Consider the following 13,551-nt stretch of genomic DNA (forward strand, 5'->3'; position numbering starts at 1 on the left):
GACTATTTGCATTTCAGATTCACACTGATCACATCAAAGGCATGAATGAATACACGCTGCATGAAATTATGCAGTACTACTCAATTTACTTAGATTCTTCAAAGCTGCCACACTTTCGTTACTGCTGAGCACACTCTCAGCATTGTAACGATGACCTTCATGAGGTGGTCTCCTGAAATGGTTTTGCGACAGGTGACTCCATCATGAAGCTCATTAAGGAGGCTGTCAACGAGGAAATGGTGGCTACTTTGGGGTCATCTAAAATATAAATCATATTGACAGTTAGTCAACACTTTTGTTCTTTGTCACATAATATGCCTTCATTCATAGCTTTGATGTATTCAGTATGGATCTACAATGGAAAAGGAGTGAAAAAGAGAAACAGTGAACATACGGACTGTATGTGCGTCAGCATTCAGCTGCATCTGACTAAATCAGGGCATGCTTTCCTGTTTTTGTTGAGGTTGCAATGCCAAACATGGTGGCCTCGAAAAGTGTCCCCATTGCACAACTGTGCTGAGTGAACAGATGCTGGGCCAAACATAACTGCAGGCCATGACTGGGCAGTGATAAACAGTTCACACAGAAGGATGATCACTGGTGGTCTTTAGCACGCCTTCTACACAGTCAAGCTAATAAAGGTTCAGTGAGTCTCTTTGACTCTCAGCCATCCTACCTTCCTTCTTGTTGCTGTGATGGACGATTCCATGAGTGTCAGTGGTGTCCTTAAATGAGAAGAGGAACAGAACCATCTCACCCTTCTCATTCTTTATCGGCACAATGTCCAATAAACACCAGAAAGGTATCCCTGGAAGAGAACCACAGAAAGAGCAGTGGCTGCCAGGTTAGGTTTCTCCGGTGATGCTACAGCCAACATATTCTTGACTCACTTTTGTTGCTACTTTATCTGAGTGTGGAGCACAGACAATACATTAGGTAAGGATCATATTTTAAACAATTTCTGAACAAAATGACGGCACAAGTCCGAGAAGTGAAGTCATTTTCGGAGAGACGGATATTTCTCATCTACCCTTCTGAAAAATCAGTGGATACAGACATTGCAATGTTGCAAAAAGTCCATGCATTCCAGTACTAAAAAAGGGTAGTGCTTCAACTTCACAACAGGATGGCCCAGGGATCAAATGTAGCTTATGGAAAGTCTGTTTCCTTTCTTAAGGGAGGTAAAATGGTGACCCTATTTTGTCCACTAGCGTGAGGGTTGTCCACATGTAACCAGCAAGCTGCAGGCTATCCACTATGTTGAGCAACCACTTTCGCCCAATGGAAATCAGCTCTATGCTAAATTAATATAATAATGCGTTTTTGCTTATGGGTTTCTTGGGTTTGTTTTTTAATTTAACAGTTACTGAAGTGCAAGGTTGGAATTGTGCAACCCAGCACCGCTCGATTCAGAACAAGAAACCCAGAATGCCAGTAACTGTGGATACTAAAATATGTTTTATCAAAGCCTTTCTTCTGATTCTGCAGGACAACTGTGGTTCAGCCATAATGTGCTGGACGTTTTGTGAAGGTTATCACATCTGGCCGTTCATAAGATTTTGCTCTGTCGTACAAATTGAAACAGCATAAACTTCAAAACTGAGCAGCCTGTAAATGTGCCTTTTCCAACATTGGAGAGGAAAAATGATACAAGTGACAAACTACAACTCTGCTGATGTGTGAGGAGAGGAGAATGTGAGGTGAAGACTGCCAGTCATAATCCTGCCGTGTGTTTTCCTGAATTGGAAAGGAGAAATGAACCGATTTCCCTATGGGGATGAGCTCATCAACAGGCAGAAGTCAAGCTTCATGATTCAGCCTACCATTCTTCTTGTAGAAGTGGACCTCAGCCTGGTACTCCTCACGGCCCTGAAGGGCTTTCTCCATCTGCTGTGCCACATGCTCACTGGTGTCGCGGCCGTACAGGAATTGGCAGCTGCAGTTCTTCTGCATCACCTCGGTTCTGGTGTAGCCTGTCAGCTCGCAGAAGCCATCGGAGCAGTAGACGATGGGGTAGCCACGGTGACCCTGGGCATTACCCAGCAGAAAGTTGCTGTCTACAAGGAGACAACAGTCAAGTAAAGAGGGTGAGATCGAAATCAATCCGCAACATCAATCTGATCACCTCCGTATTTGTATCAGGATATTAAGAGTTATTCATTCTTTCACTTTCCTAATTCACACATGATTATGATAATAGTTGGGGTTCGGTTTTAGTTTTGAATTGCATAAAATAAAATCTCTACCGAGAAAAATGAAGAATAGGAAAACAAGTAAGACACATTACATGTTGCCTTTTGGAGGGTTGCAGAATTAGCGGATACCGCCCCTTTTGAAATAGAAATGGCTTTGTTTCATTTTAAAAAATTAAAGCTGTAAAATCAGAGCACTCTGGTACCTTTAAATCTTCTTTTATGGCACTTGTGGGTCTGCATCAGTGTTGCACGCAAGTGTGGAAGTGAAGTAAGAAAAACATGTTTCTTGTGGCAGAGCTTTTGATTTGATTCTTTATTTCATCCTGCGTTGTATTGAACGTGCAGAGAGTAGAGACTGTGTTTTATATTACACAGAATAGCATAAAGGTAAGGATAATAACTTGTGAGATACAGTATACACGAGGAAAACATCTGATGCTGTAATTACAGGAAGGTCGTAAAAGAAAACCAAGCCAAATGCATGCTTGGTCGTCCACTTATTTTAGCTGACACGTGTGTCATATTAACCATGCTTCCAATGGCATCGAATTGCTCTGTGAATTCTTTAACCAAGGGAGCAAATGTACCCTCACAATGGCTGAATGAGCATGTTGAATATATTTGATTTATGATGTAGCCAGTCAGCTCGCCAGCAATGCACCAGCTCACCAAAGTGGTGTGGACGGCAGCTAAAGGTCACAGCCCCGAAGGTATTTAAAATGCATAAGCATGTGAAAACGCTTTAACCCAATCAAAGTGAAAAGAGATGCAGAGTAAGGGTCATATTTGTTTTCCCTGAAGGATTACACAGATCATCAATCATCTCAGTTTCACTAGGCTTCTAGATTAATCCAGACATTTCTTTAGCTCTTATTTCAGTGGTTGAGAATAAAATGAAGGTGAAGAATGAAAATGAACGCTGAGATTTCCTTTACATTTCTGGACATGGGAATAGCTAGAGAAGCTAAGGCAGTATAAGGAGGGGAACTGATGCTTCTGTTGTTGTGCCGTCCAAATGGTGACCTAATCAGACATGAACCGCTGCCCCACCGAGCGAAGTCTGCTTAACAGCAGAAAGAAACATGGTGCTGGATGATTTGATAAAGAGGTCGAATGTAGGTGGAGCCCAATAGAGAACTTTTGCTGAGGAGACGTTACATACAGTAACGTCTTGTCTACAAGATATGAATGAAACCTACAGTGCTGTGTCTTTGATTCTCACCCAAAAATAAAAGCAGCTGCATCTGGATATTCATAGAGGAGTTTTGATAAGTCAGATAAATATGTTGGGAAGTAGTCTGCTCTCCTATCCTGATGACAAAGAAGAGAAAAAAAACAGGATTTTTTTTACACTACTCAGAACTCTTCTGTGAAAGGTGGGGTGGCAGGCATGCTCATAGAATTTAAGACCAGAAATGTATCTGAAAATGAAGCCTCTTGTGAGCCCACTCTCAGCAGCTGTAAATACTTTCAGCTCTCAGGCTTTATGAAAAGCAACAGAAAAATAACAATGCATCATTCTGTGAGACTCTGAGATTCTCTCCTGCAAACACACTTGTTGTAAAACCTACAACTAACACCAATCCTTCTGCCAGCTTGGTAGTAAAGTGTGTTTGAAGTATGGATGTCTATATTCCCACACATATCCATGCATGGTCGAGAGGTTACACTCCAAATAATTTATAGCAATGTTACTGCAAAATGCTGCCCCTTGATTATTCAGGTCTAAAATGTCAGTGTTTGTGTCAACCACAGTTCTTGTCTGGTATAAATGCATTAAAGTTAGACAACTAAACACACTGCACTCTTCTCCTTCTCCCAGGTGTGTTGTAGACTTTTTTAAGAGCAGCAGCAGCAGCCGCCACCAAATGAAAGTAGAAAGTCATACTACTCAAATCCTGCTTCACATTTTTCGTGTCGACGTTCCCCTCTCTTGGAGCTTGTGGACACAATGTTGACTGATGGATGGAAGCAAAAGCATGGCAGTAAAGAAAGCGTGTTCACATGACACATGGCAGCTCAGAGATTAGATGTTTCACGTCGTGCAGTGTGGAAGTGACCCAAATCTGCTTTCTGAGCATGAATGGGAGGTGACCAAACTTGAGCTTTCGAAATCCAGCTTAAGTTAGTATCACGTGTCCGGGATGAGCTATCTCTGATGCCACTGAGCACAAATGAAGCCTTAATAGAAACTTGTGCCCTGCTTTTTGACTGCCTGCACTTTGTGGGACACCATCATCTGAACATACTGTATGAGCAGCAGCCTATTCAATATAACTAGCCTCTATCTCGCTGTGTTCTTTCTTTTCTTGGTCCACTTTTATTTAGTTCTTTGCAGTCACATCACTTTTTTCTTCTTATCATGTGAGGTCCCATCACTCTCAACAATTTCAAACGTGACACCTTGGCATTCTCGGGAGAATGCTAGAGCTCTGTCCACACCTTGTTCCCACTGATATATCTAATTTTATTGATATTACATGACGTGCTTTGCTTTCTTTTTTCCCCATTCAACAAGAGAATTGGTAGTCGTTCAGCAATATCAATCTCTCTCATAGAAAAACTGCATTATGTGTCATCATTGTAATATATAAATATATAAAATGTCTGCATACAACCCACTTTAACAGCAAGATAATCACTTCAAAATTGTGCTTACAAAAATGATCGTGATTAGTCGACTAATCTGAAAAAAGATTGATTTTTTTAGTAGTTAGTCGACCACAAAAATATTCATTAGTGCAGTCCTAGTTTGTGGAGTACAAAATAGTGTGTAGCACACGAGAATCTGCAGAGCAGCACAACACCCTCTGTCAGTTTGAACCGTTGGAGAATAATGGTAATTCACCGCTGACTCCTTCAGATCAAGTGAGCACTGACGCTGTCTTTAATTTCCTTGCAATATGAGCAGGATGATCCTGTTCAAGACTAAATAGAAGCCAGTGTGACGTGCGTGGTGCTGAGGGTTACCTTTTTAGCTACAATGATATGTATCTTCTTTGTAGCAGCCTAGTTGTTGCTTGCTGTACCATGTTAAATTAAATTATATTTTATTTTTAAAAATCTACTACAGACTTCCCATATGCACAGATAAATGAAGCATGATGAGTAGAGCATGTTAGCATTTGGCCTTATTATAAAGTCTGACCTCTTACCAGCCCTCATTACCGATGAACGGACTTATGTGTAAAAAAAAAAAAAAAAAAAAAAAATTGCAATCAAGGCGTCAGCATGGGAACAGAGTTCGTCACCCCAACTGGCAGCACTTTTTGTTTTCGTTCGGGTCTGCTGAACCACGTTCCAATTCACAATGGAGGGTGAGCTGGTGGATGGGGTGAACAACAACAATGCCTATGGAAACAAAGGAGAGTAACTCTCCCACAGAAACAAATGATCAACTTTAAGCACTATGGACTTCAAAGTGTCTGTCTCATAGTGGGGTTCTCCAGCTGCTCTAGGGCTGAACAGAAAGTGCTGCAGAGAGTGATGAAGGCAAGATACACAAGGACCTGCTTCCCACTACAGTTATTGCAACGCAAAAGTGGCTTTTTACCTGAACATTGTTTTCTTTGGAACACTCCTTGGCAATAGCCAAGATTTTTCTGACTGACTGACTTTCTGGCTGACTTTGACAATTAAAATAATATACAGATAAATAAATACATACACATTTAAATGAGGTTTAAAACAGTTGTATAACTTACAACGGCAATAAAAGCAGTACATTAAAAATGGAATTATTCACAAGCTGACAACATATCACTGAATGTGGCCTCTCTGTTGGACTGGATGTTTGACACTGCAGCACCTCACACTCCGACATGTTTCACCAGCTTCTAACTTTGTGAACGCCCACTGACAATTCTGGGGCTCTAATCCCTTTGAGAATATTGCTTGGAAAGCAGCAGCTTCCTTAATTACACATCTGTGCTGACTCTGTAATCTGACATGATGACGCCGGACGCTGGCGGACGACATGTCCACGTCACACAGGACACCGGAACAGCAACTGTTCACCTCTTAACAAGACACAAGAGTGTGTGCTTTGATGTTGAAGTGTGAATGCGTATTACCGCCATCTGACCAGGAAAGGAACGTATAAATCTGAGTGCTTGTTTATTCCTTATTTATCGCAGTAGCCTGCTGACATCAGAATAGACACTGACTGTCCAAACTGATGCACACATTCGGATGAAACATGCCAGTGGTGCACCTGATCTGCAGCGCCACCGTGTCAACGACACCACCAGAAATGAGAGCTGCTGAGTGTGTTTTTGACACGTGATATCACTCCATGGGAGATTGTTCAGGAGGCAAGTGAAATGTTTCCAAGCTTGTTACAGAGAGAAATCAACTCTCATTCATCACTGTTTACTGAAATATTCAAATCTAGACACTGACCAATCAGACTTTAGCTGAGCAGCCAAGTCACCTGCACTGTCATTGCGAAAACCTCCTGAAGTTCAAGCTTTTTATGGGTTGGCTCTTCGAAACTGGCTGCCGGAGTTACTGTGCGAGTACTCACTGGTTTTTGGTTCATTGGCAAGGAACACAATGGAAGTCAATGAAGATAACTGGAGTGATGACACATACTGTATATGACAAAAAAACATTTCTATCACATTTCAATGTCACATATTTTTTGAGTTATGAATCCTTCTTGCAAAGAATCTACCATCTCTGTATATTTCCTGACTCATACTGTGCTCAAGTACTTGGGTCGACTCACTGTTCTGCACTGAGGTTGTTCAGATCATACATTTGCAATTAATGTCTCCACCAATGTGTGCGTTGGTGACTAGAATAACTGTGAAACGGACATACAGTGCATACAAAAGAAAAAAAATCCAGATTGGTTGGACAAACTTAGAAGTGATTTCAATTTGGCGGTGTTCTGGAGGTCCATTTGAATTTACAAAAATTGTAAAATTCCCTCCACTGACTCCTGCTGCACACAACAAGATACGACAATTTAGTCATTGTAATAGATGGCCTTTCATGTGACTTAGATCAGTGATTCTGAACCATAGGGCCGAGACGTTTGGTTGGGACGCGAGCGCCTCCTTGAGGGCTGCTACGTTTTTTGTTTTACACATTAGGGCCGAGAGACGCTCAGTTTTAATACTATGGCCACATATGATGGCAGTGGTGGGTCACTCAATTGACTTGACAGCTGCAAATCTGAGACAGTTAACAACAATGGAGAAGTTCTTGAAAAGAAAAAATGATAAAGAAAGTGACGTTACCACCCCCCCCACAGTAAAAACTGTTCATGAAAGCAACTAGGCAGTTTTAAAATTAATAACATTTTATGACTATACTTTCAATAACACTTACTTATATATACTATGGAGTTTAAATCAAATATTTTATTTTATGTTATGATAATTAGTAATGGATTTATTTTATTCAGAATGTTATTAAATTTTCAGTTATTCAATATTCAACACCTTATTACATGTTAAAAACACTCAGCAGCTCTCATTTCTGGTGGTGTCGTTGACACGGTGGCGCTGCAGGTCAGGTGCACCACTGGTATGTTTCATCCAAATGTGTGCATCTGTTTGGACAGTCAGTGTCTATTCTGATGTCAGCTGGATACTGTGATAAATAAGCGAAAGCTTTAAGGTGTTTCCATTATTTTGTCCAACCCCTGTTAGTCAGTGTGAAAGAACCATTTTCATCCATTTCTGAGTAATTTAGTTCTAAAAATAAGTCTTTGCGAAATGTTAAAGTCAAACCACATGACATCAGCAAGCGCATGATTGGGATTGATACCTTGCTGCTCGCTGTAAACAGAGCCACTGCAAACAGACCCGAACGAACCCACTTTTTAAGTGCTGCTTAGAATTGTCTTGAAAGTTGGAGAAGCTACTTTATATCTCTGAGCACGGTTTCTGGTCTTCTACAGCAAAGACACTCACTGAGGAGCGTTCGACAGCTGCATTTAGGGAACCACTCAGACACACACAGTCTAGGAGCATTTCCAAAGACCCGTCCCGGATCTGAACTTTGACGTCCGAATTTGAAAAGAGGATACATTTATGAACTGAGGAGTGAGAGAGTGTTTCTGTGCTCATAAACGGGTGCGTTCAACGTCGTATTTAACTGACGCATCTGTGTAGCTATTTACTGAAGTGAACACATTAGAAGTGCCTTATTGTGTCCCTTCATTTCGACCACCGTCAGATGTGTGTGTCCTCCTGCATGTGGTACACAACAAATGTTCTCAGTCCGATCAGGGCTACGCCAGTCTGGGTCACCAGCCACGCAGCCAGTGGCATGTTTTCACTGTACATCTTTAGGCTGTCACACCAAGGTGACACGTGAGTCAGCTTTTTTTTTTTTTAATCCACAACAGGTTCCTTGGTTGCTTCATCTTAAATTCTTCTAGTGATTGACATTAGAGATCAATTAAAACTTAAAGTGACTCACGGAGTACTATAGGGCAGCTGGCCATTGTAGTGCTGCAGTTAGGAACATGGCGCTTAATTCCCCAAGGTTGTGGGTTCATGTACAGTAGAGTATTATTTATGTTGTGGTTAGCAAATGTATTTCTTCAGTCAGAAGTTTGTGGATTAAAAAGAATAATGGTGAATCCCACTTCAAACATTGCAATTTCAAGATCAAATTTTTGAAAAATATCCTTTTCTTGTGGCCTGTGGATTCAAACTTCTCCCCCCACAAACAGGAAGCGCTTACACAAAAGTTAGCATGTGTTAGCCAGCAAAATCGCATGCAGTGGATCCTACCCTTTGAACACAAGCATCCATTTCGGTCAGTCACACCTAAAAATGTTTGCAGGTATGAGAAAAAGCCAAGTAAAAGAAAGACTCACACCTACTGACACCCACATTCACCAAGGGGCACCCAAAGGGTCAGTACCCTGAAGAGTCTTGGTATGAATTTAGAGAGTATGGATTTAGAAACCTAGAAGGCAGCAGTAGAAATGGGCTTCTTGGGAAACAAAAGCTGACTGCAGTGTGTTTGACATCTCAGCACCCTCAGCTGCCTCTTGTGTTCTGTAACAATACAGCCGTCTCCTCTGTCTTCTCTCTGCATCTGTTTTTCCCATCTAGGTGAAGGGTGTTTAGTTGTGAAATAAGCTCTCTTCTTATCTTGGCCTCCAGCTGCTAGGAGAACGCACACCCCCAATAGGACTTGTGTTGCTGTCACTGTGAGTTGCTGCTGGGGAGGTCACCCACCGAAGCCTTGACATGTTGGCTGTGACGCACGCACAACGCACAAATGGGAATTTGTGCTCTTTTAGAGTATACAACAGCAAGCATCTGCTCTCCTGACCTGCCCTGCAGCACAGCTTCTAGGGTGTTGTAACCTTAACCTGAACTCTGACATTGTGAGACTTTACCTCGAGGAATCAATAAACCATCAGACACACTGGTATGAAATCAACCACGCAGACACAGACACATGGCAAGCACTCATAATAATGCAAATCATCTGGAGTAACATAACTCTGACATGGTGATGTACTGAAGGTTATTTGTGACTTAGTGATTCTGACAATACACACACACACACACACACGGTGGGAAGTTTCATTGCCATAATGCTTTCCCCAGCCTCTCCCCCTTAATCCTTATCCATCCAAAACAAATGGCTAACCTTAACCAGGAGTCTGAACCAAACTTACACCCAGTTATAATGACCCAGTTACTTTGCATTTTAACCCTCAATTTGAGGCCTAACCCTGAGGACTGGCAAAGATGTTGACACAAAGCAAAATGTCATCACAAGTAGGTTTTTAAAAACTGGTCCTCACAAGTATTGGTAAATCAGGTACACACACATATGCACACTTGCAATAGTGTAATCATTTGAGTGAATATACATGCTTTAAAACACAACCAAATTCACAGAGAAACCTACTGAATAAATAAAAAGAAAATCATAATTGAAATTAAGATATAAGATGAAGCTTCATTCATGCACCATGAGTCCATTTGGACTTGAAATACAAATGAATGGATGCACAAACAGGTTCCGTGCTGTTGCAGATCAGCAGGAAGGAAAGGAGCCATGTTGCTACTGAGACGCGAGGTCAAGTTGATGTCTTCAGGATGGGCATAAGGTCTAAAGTCCAAATGGTGCTGGCATTGCTCACATACTAAAAATAAATAATTCACAAACTTGCGCAATATAACCGCGTGTGCATGCGCTTACCAGTAAATTGGCAGTGACAGACGTCTGGGTATTATAATGGGGGGGCTTATTCCTCATGATTAAAAACTACTGCTTATTATTTATGTTATTGCTGTCACCAATTCAATAAATGTCAAAACTTCGCAACAAAACTTGAGCGACAAAGTATAACACTAGACTTCAACAACTGAAACATATGGTCCTGTCCCATGCAAGTGCATGGATATGAAGGTTTCTTACAGACGGTACTGTGAGTACATTGAATGTACATCGGATTGGATGTACATTCAATGTAGATTCTTAAAGAAAGAATAGTCTTTATTGTCATTATACATATGATACTATATGACTATAGAACGAGAGGGGCGTGATCACATGCCTTGTCTCCATCTTTCATTTACGTAGCACAATGGCCCACGGCGTCAGGATATGCTGCGGGCTGCCTCAAGGTTGCCTTTGGCGTCAGTATAGGATGCAAAAGTCTATTTTCCTAGCGTCCTTGTATTATGGGACATAGGAGTGAAGATGTGTCGGTTTATGATCTGGTCCATCATTGTGCCAACTATTTAGAAGAAAGGAGAAGTGTTTTTAAGGATAGAACTGAAGTACAGTGACTTTATATAAATCCTCAAAGTAGGATGACATTCATTTGTTAAAACCAATATCAACCTCAAGAACCTTTCCCTGCAATAGCCTAAAGAAATGGTTTTGTATGGGCTTATCCTTTGTCTGCCCACGGCCACAGTACAACATTTATTATGTGTCAGAATAGCTTCACAGTAATGTGACTCACTCATGTTCCATTATTCCAAAATCAATCCCCCGAATGTTTTGTCTAGCAAACACTCGAGCTCCACTTTAAAGCTCTGATGGCAATACAGAACTGAAATGAGGAATGCTCCCTGGCTTCTGCGTGAAGTCCACAGTTTGCTTATATTGCCTCAATTGAGTAGTGATCATATAAGGCAACAGTATGAGCACTGTGTCAGCGATATAAGCTCTAGAGAAATACTCTGACTCCTCATTAGAAGGCCCAACTCACAAGTCCAAGCTATAATTACACACCAACACAGTGGGACATCATAATATCATATTAATTTCATTGTGGACTTTTGCACCCAACTGTACCAGCAGGGATGCACACAATGTAAACACGTTGAGTGACAGTGTTTTCAATCTGTTTTATAAGTAGACACCAGTGGCGTGAACAATACATCCATGCGCAAACAAACACAGCCGCCCCTTGGGAGTCTTTTCACACGACCTGCAGACTCCCTGGTGCAAGGATCTGGGTTCAAAACAAGCGTCTGTGCACCGGTGACAAGGCTAGGTAGGCTACTGAAACCTGCAGTCAGAATCTCCTGTCATTTCACTGTACTGTACTCTACCACGTCATCGATTTGTGTCTTTATTTTGTGTGCACCAAAACAAGAGACTTTACTGTTGTCGTTGGTTGCGAAATTATTATTTACTATGTTTCAGCATTGAAAGGTCCCAAAATTGATTTAAAATAATAAAATAAAACCCATGTGCTTGTGTTTCCAACAATGGATGTACACTTTAGTAGAGAGATAGATAAACAGATAGATCCAATAGAACCAACGATTGCTATTGTATTCAGTATAACTAGACTGTGTTCCTATTTGAATATGATGTGGTGAGGATTAAGGACCTCAGGTATCTCCAGAGGCCGTAAAAAGTGATTCCAAATACGAAACAAGATCAGTATAATGTGGTGAAAAGATGAATTTGAAATACAAAACAAACAAACACATTATGTATCATCAACAACATAATGTGGCGTCATTGCTCACAAAGCAGTTCAGACTATGTGAGAATGAAGTTGAGTTGCCTCATAAACAGTGGGATTAATGATCTCTGGATTTGAAACCTAATCTGTGGGGGTAGAAGTAGCATTGATAATTCTAGTTAGTTTCCACTTGAGCAATGAAACTGGTAGAGATAGTAACTCAAAAGATATGAAAAGATATCCAGTGCGCTGGGCAGAAAAGCCGTAAAAATTTGGCTGAACACCAAACACACTTGTTTGTGTGTACTACATAAGTTGGTGGGCGAGTGATGGAAGCCAGGAAACTTCATGTCACTACTACTAATATTCAACAACACTTGTGAGGGTTCGATTTCACTTACGAGTGCCATCAAAGCGGGTAGCGATGGTGTCCAGGAAGGTGTTCTGGGGGGCCAGAAGCCCCTTCATCACTGGCATCTTGACCCAGGTGGGACGTTGCCCACAGGAGTGTGAAGCTCACAACATTCCAGAGGAGACGCGGCAAGGGTTACAATCCACGGCTGTTCACAGCAGGGATCCTGAAGACTTGGCAGACAAAGGATCTAAGTACACACAAGAGGGGATCCCTGTCAGCTGCTCAGTCTCTGTGGGGCAGCGGATCAATGAGGATCCGTAAACAAGGTTGATGTAGGAAAGTCATTTCACTATCAAACAAAGTTGTCCAGAATCTGTGTCCAGCATATGGGTGTCTTTCCTTTCCTCCCTCATCTCAGTCTGGTAGGATGTGGCGGAGTCGCTGCATCTTCTCACAGTCTTGCTTCGCTCGCATCCACTCCTGTGGCTCAGCAGCCAATGAAACGCAGGCATCGTCAGCGGGGAATTGTTTTCAGTTGTGGTGGCAGAGCCTGGATGAGAGAGAGGTGAGTGGAGCGGAGGAGAGAGGCAGCACACTTAGGAGCAGCTGTCAGTGACAGCACATGGCGTTTGTATCATGGTGTGCAAATCTGGGAGAGCTGGATGGAAGAGCTGCCGCTGGTGCCAGTGGTTCCGGGGGAGCCTGTGCAGCAAACAACCATGTACAAAATGTTATTTCTGTCAAGATATTATGACAGTCCAGCCATGAAACTCCCACGGGCTGCACCACAGATAGCTTTGTGCAGCATCTTTGTTGGCCCCGCCAGCTTCCACCAGCACGCAAAATTAAGGCTCTGGGATAAAAGCCTCTGAGAGCGGATTAAAAGGATAAGCCTGGAGATGTTTTTCATGAAGACTTGATGCTTAGCGCACCAAAGTTGTGTCTGACCCAGGAAAAAAGATGGCTTAGGCAGATTGTCTTAAGACAATGTGATTGGAAGGAAATCACTGCTAACAACACTGCAGCTTTTTCTTTGCTTTAACAAGGTGTCATGTCAGCAGGCATTTGAACCCTGAGTTGCTGTGGGG

At 41.9% G+C, this 13,551-nt stretch overlaps 1 protein-coding gene across 3 annotated transcripts in view; it reads right to left on the reverse strand.

Moving 5' to 3' along the window:
* LOC128759302 (potassium voltage-gated channel subfamily H member 4-like) overlaps positions 1 to 13,228 on the reverse strand; it is a 35,518-nt gene extending 22,290 nt beyond the window's left edge. For 2 of the 3 annotated variants that reach the window (XM_053866175.1, XM_053866173.1), the window contains exons 1-3: positions 12,510 to 13,228; positions 1,824 to 2,057; positions 677 to 808 (exon numbers count right to left, since the gene is read on the reverse strand). In XM_053866175.1, the coding sequence (XP_053722150.1) occupies positions 677 to 808; positions 1,824 to 2,057; positions 12,510 to 12,585 (442 nt within the window). In that variant the 5' untranslated portion in view covers positions 12,586 to 13,228. The remainder of the gene's footprint in view (positions 1 to 676; positions 809 to 1,823; positions 2,058 to 12,509) is intronic. The other variant, XM_053866174.1, reaches the window with a different exon arrangement.
* Positions 13,229 to 13,551: the final 323 nt, after the last annotated feature.

This window comes from Synchiropus splendidus, chromosome 5 (assembly GCF_027744825.2).
Source record: "Synchiropus splendidus isolate RoL2022-P1 chromosome 5, RoL_Sspl_1.0, whole genome shotgun sequence".
NCBI lineage: Eukaryota > Metazoa > Chordata > Actinopteri > Syngnathiformes > Callionymidae > Synchiropus > Synchiropus splendidus.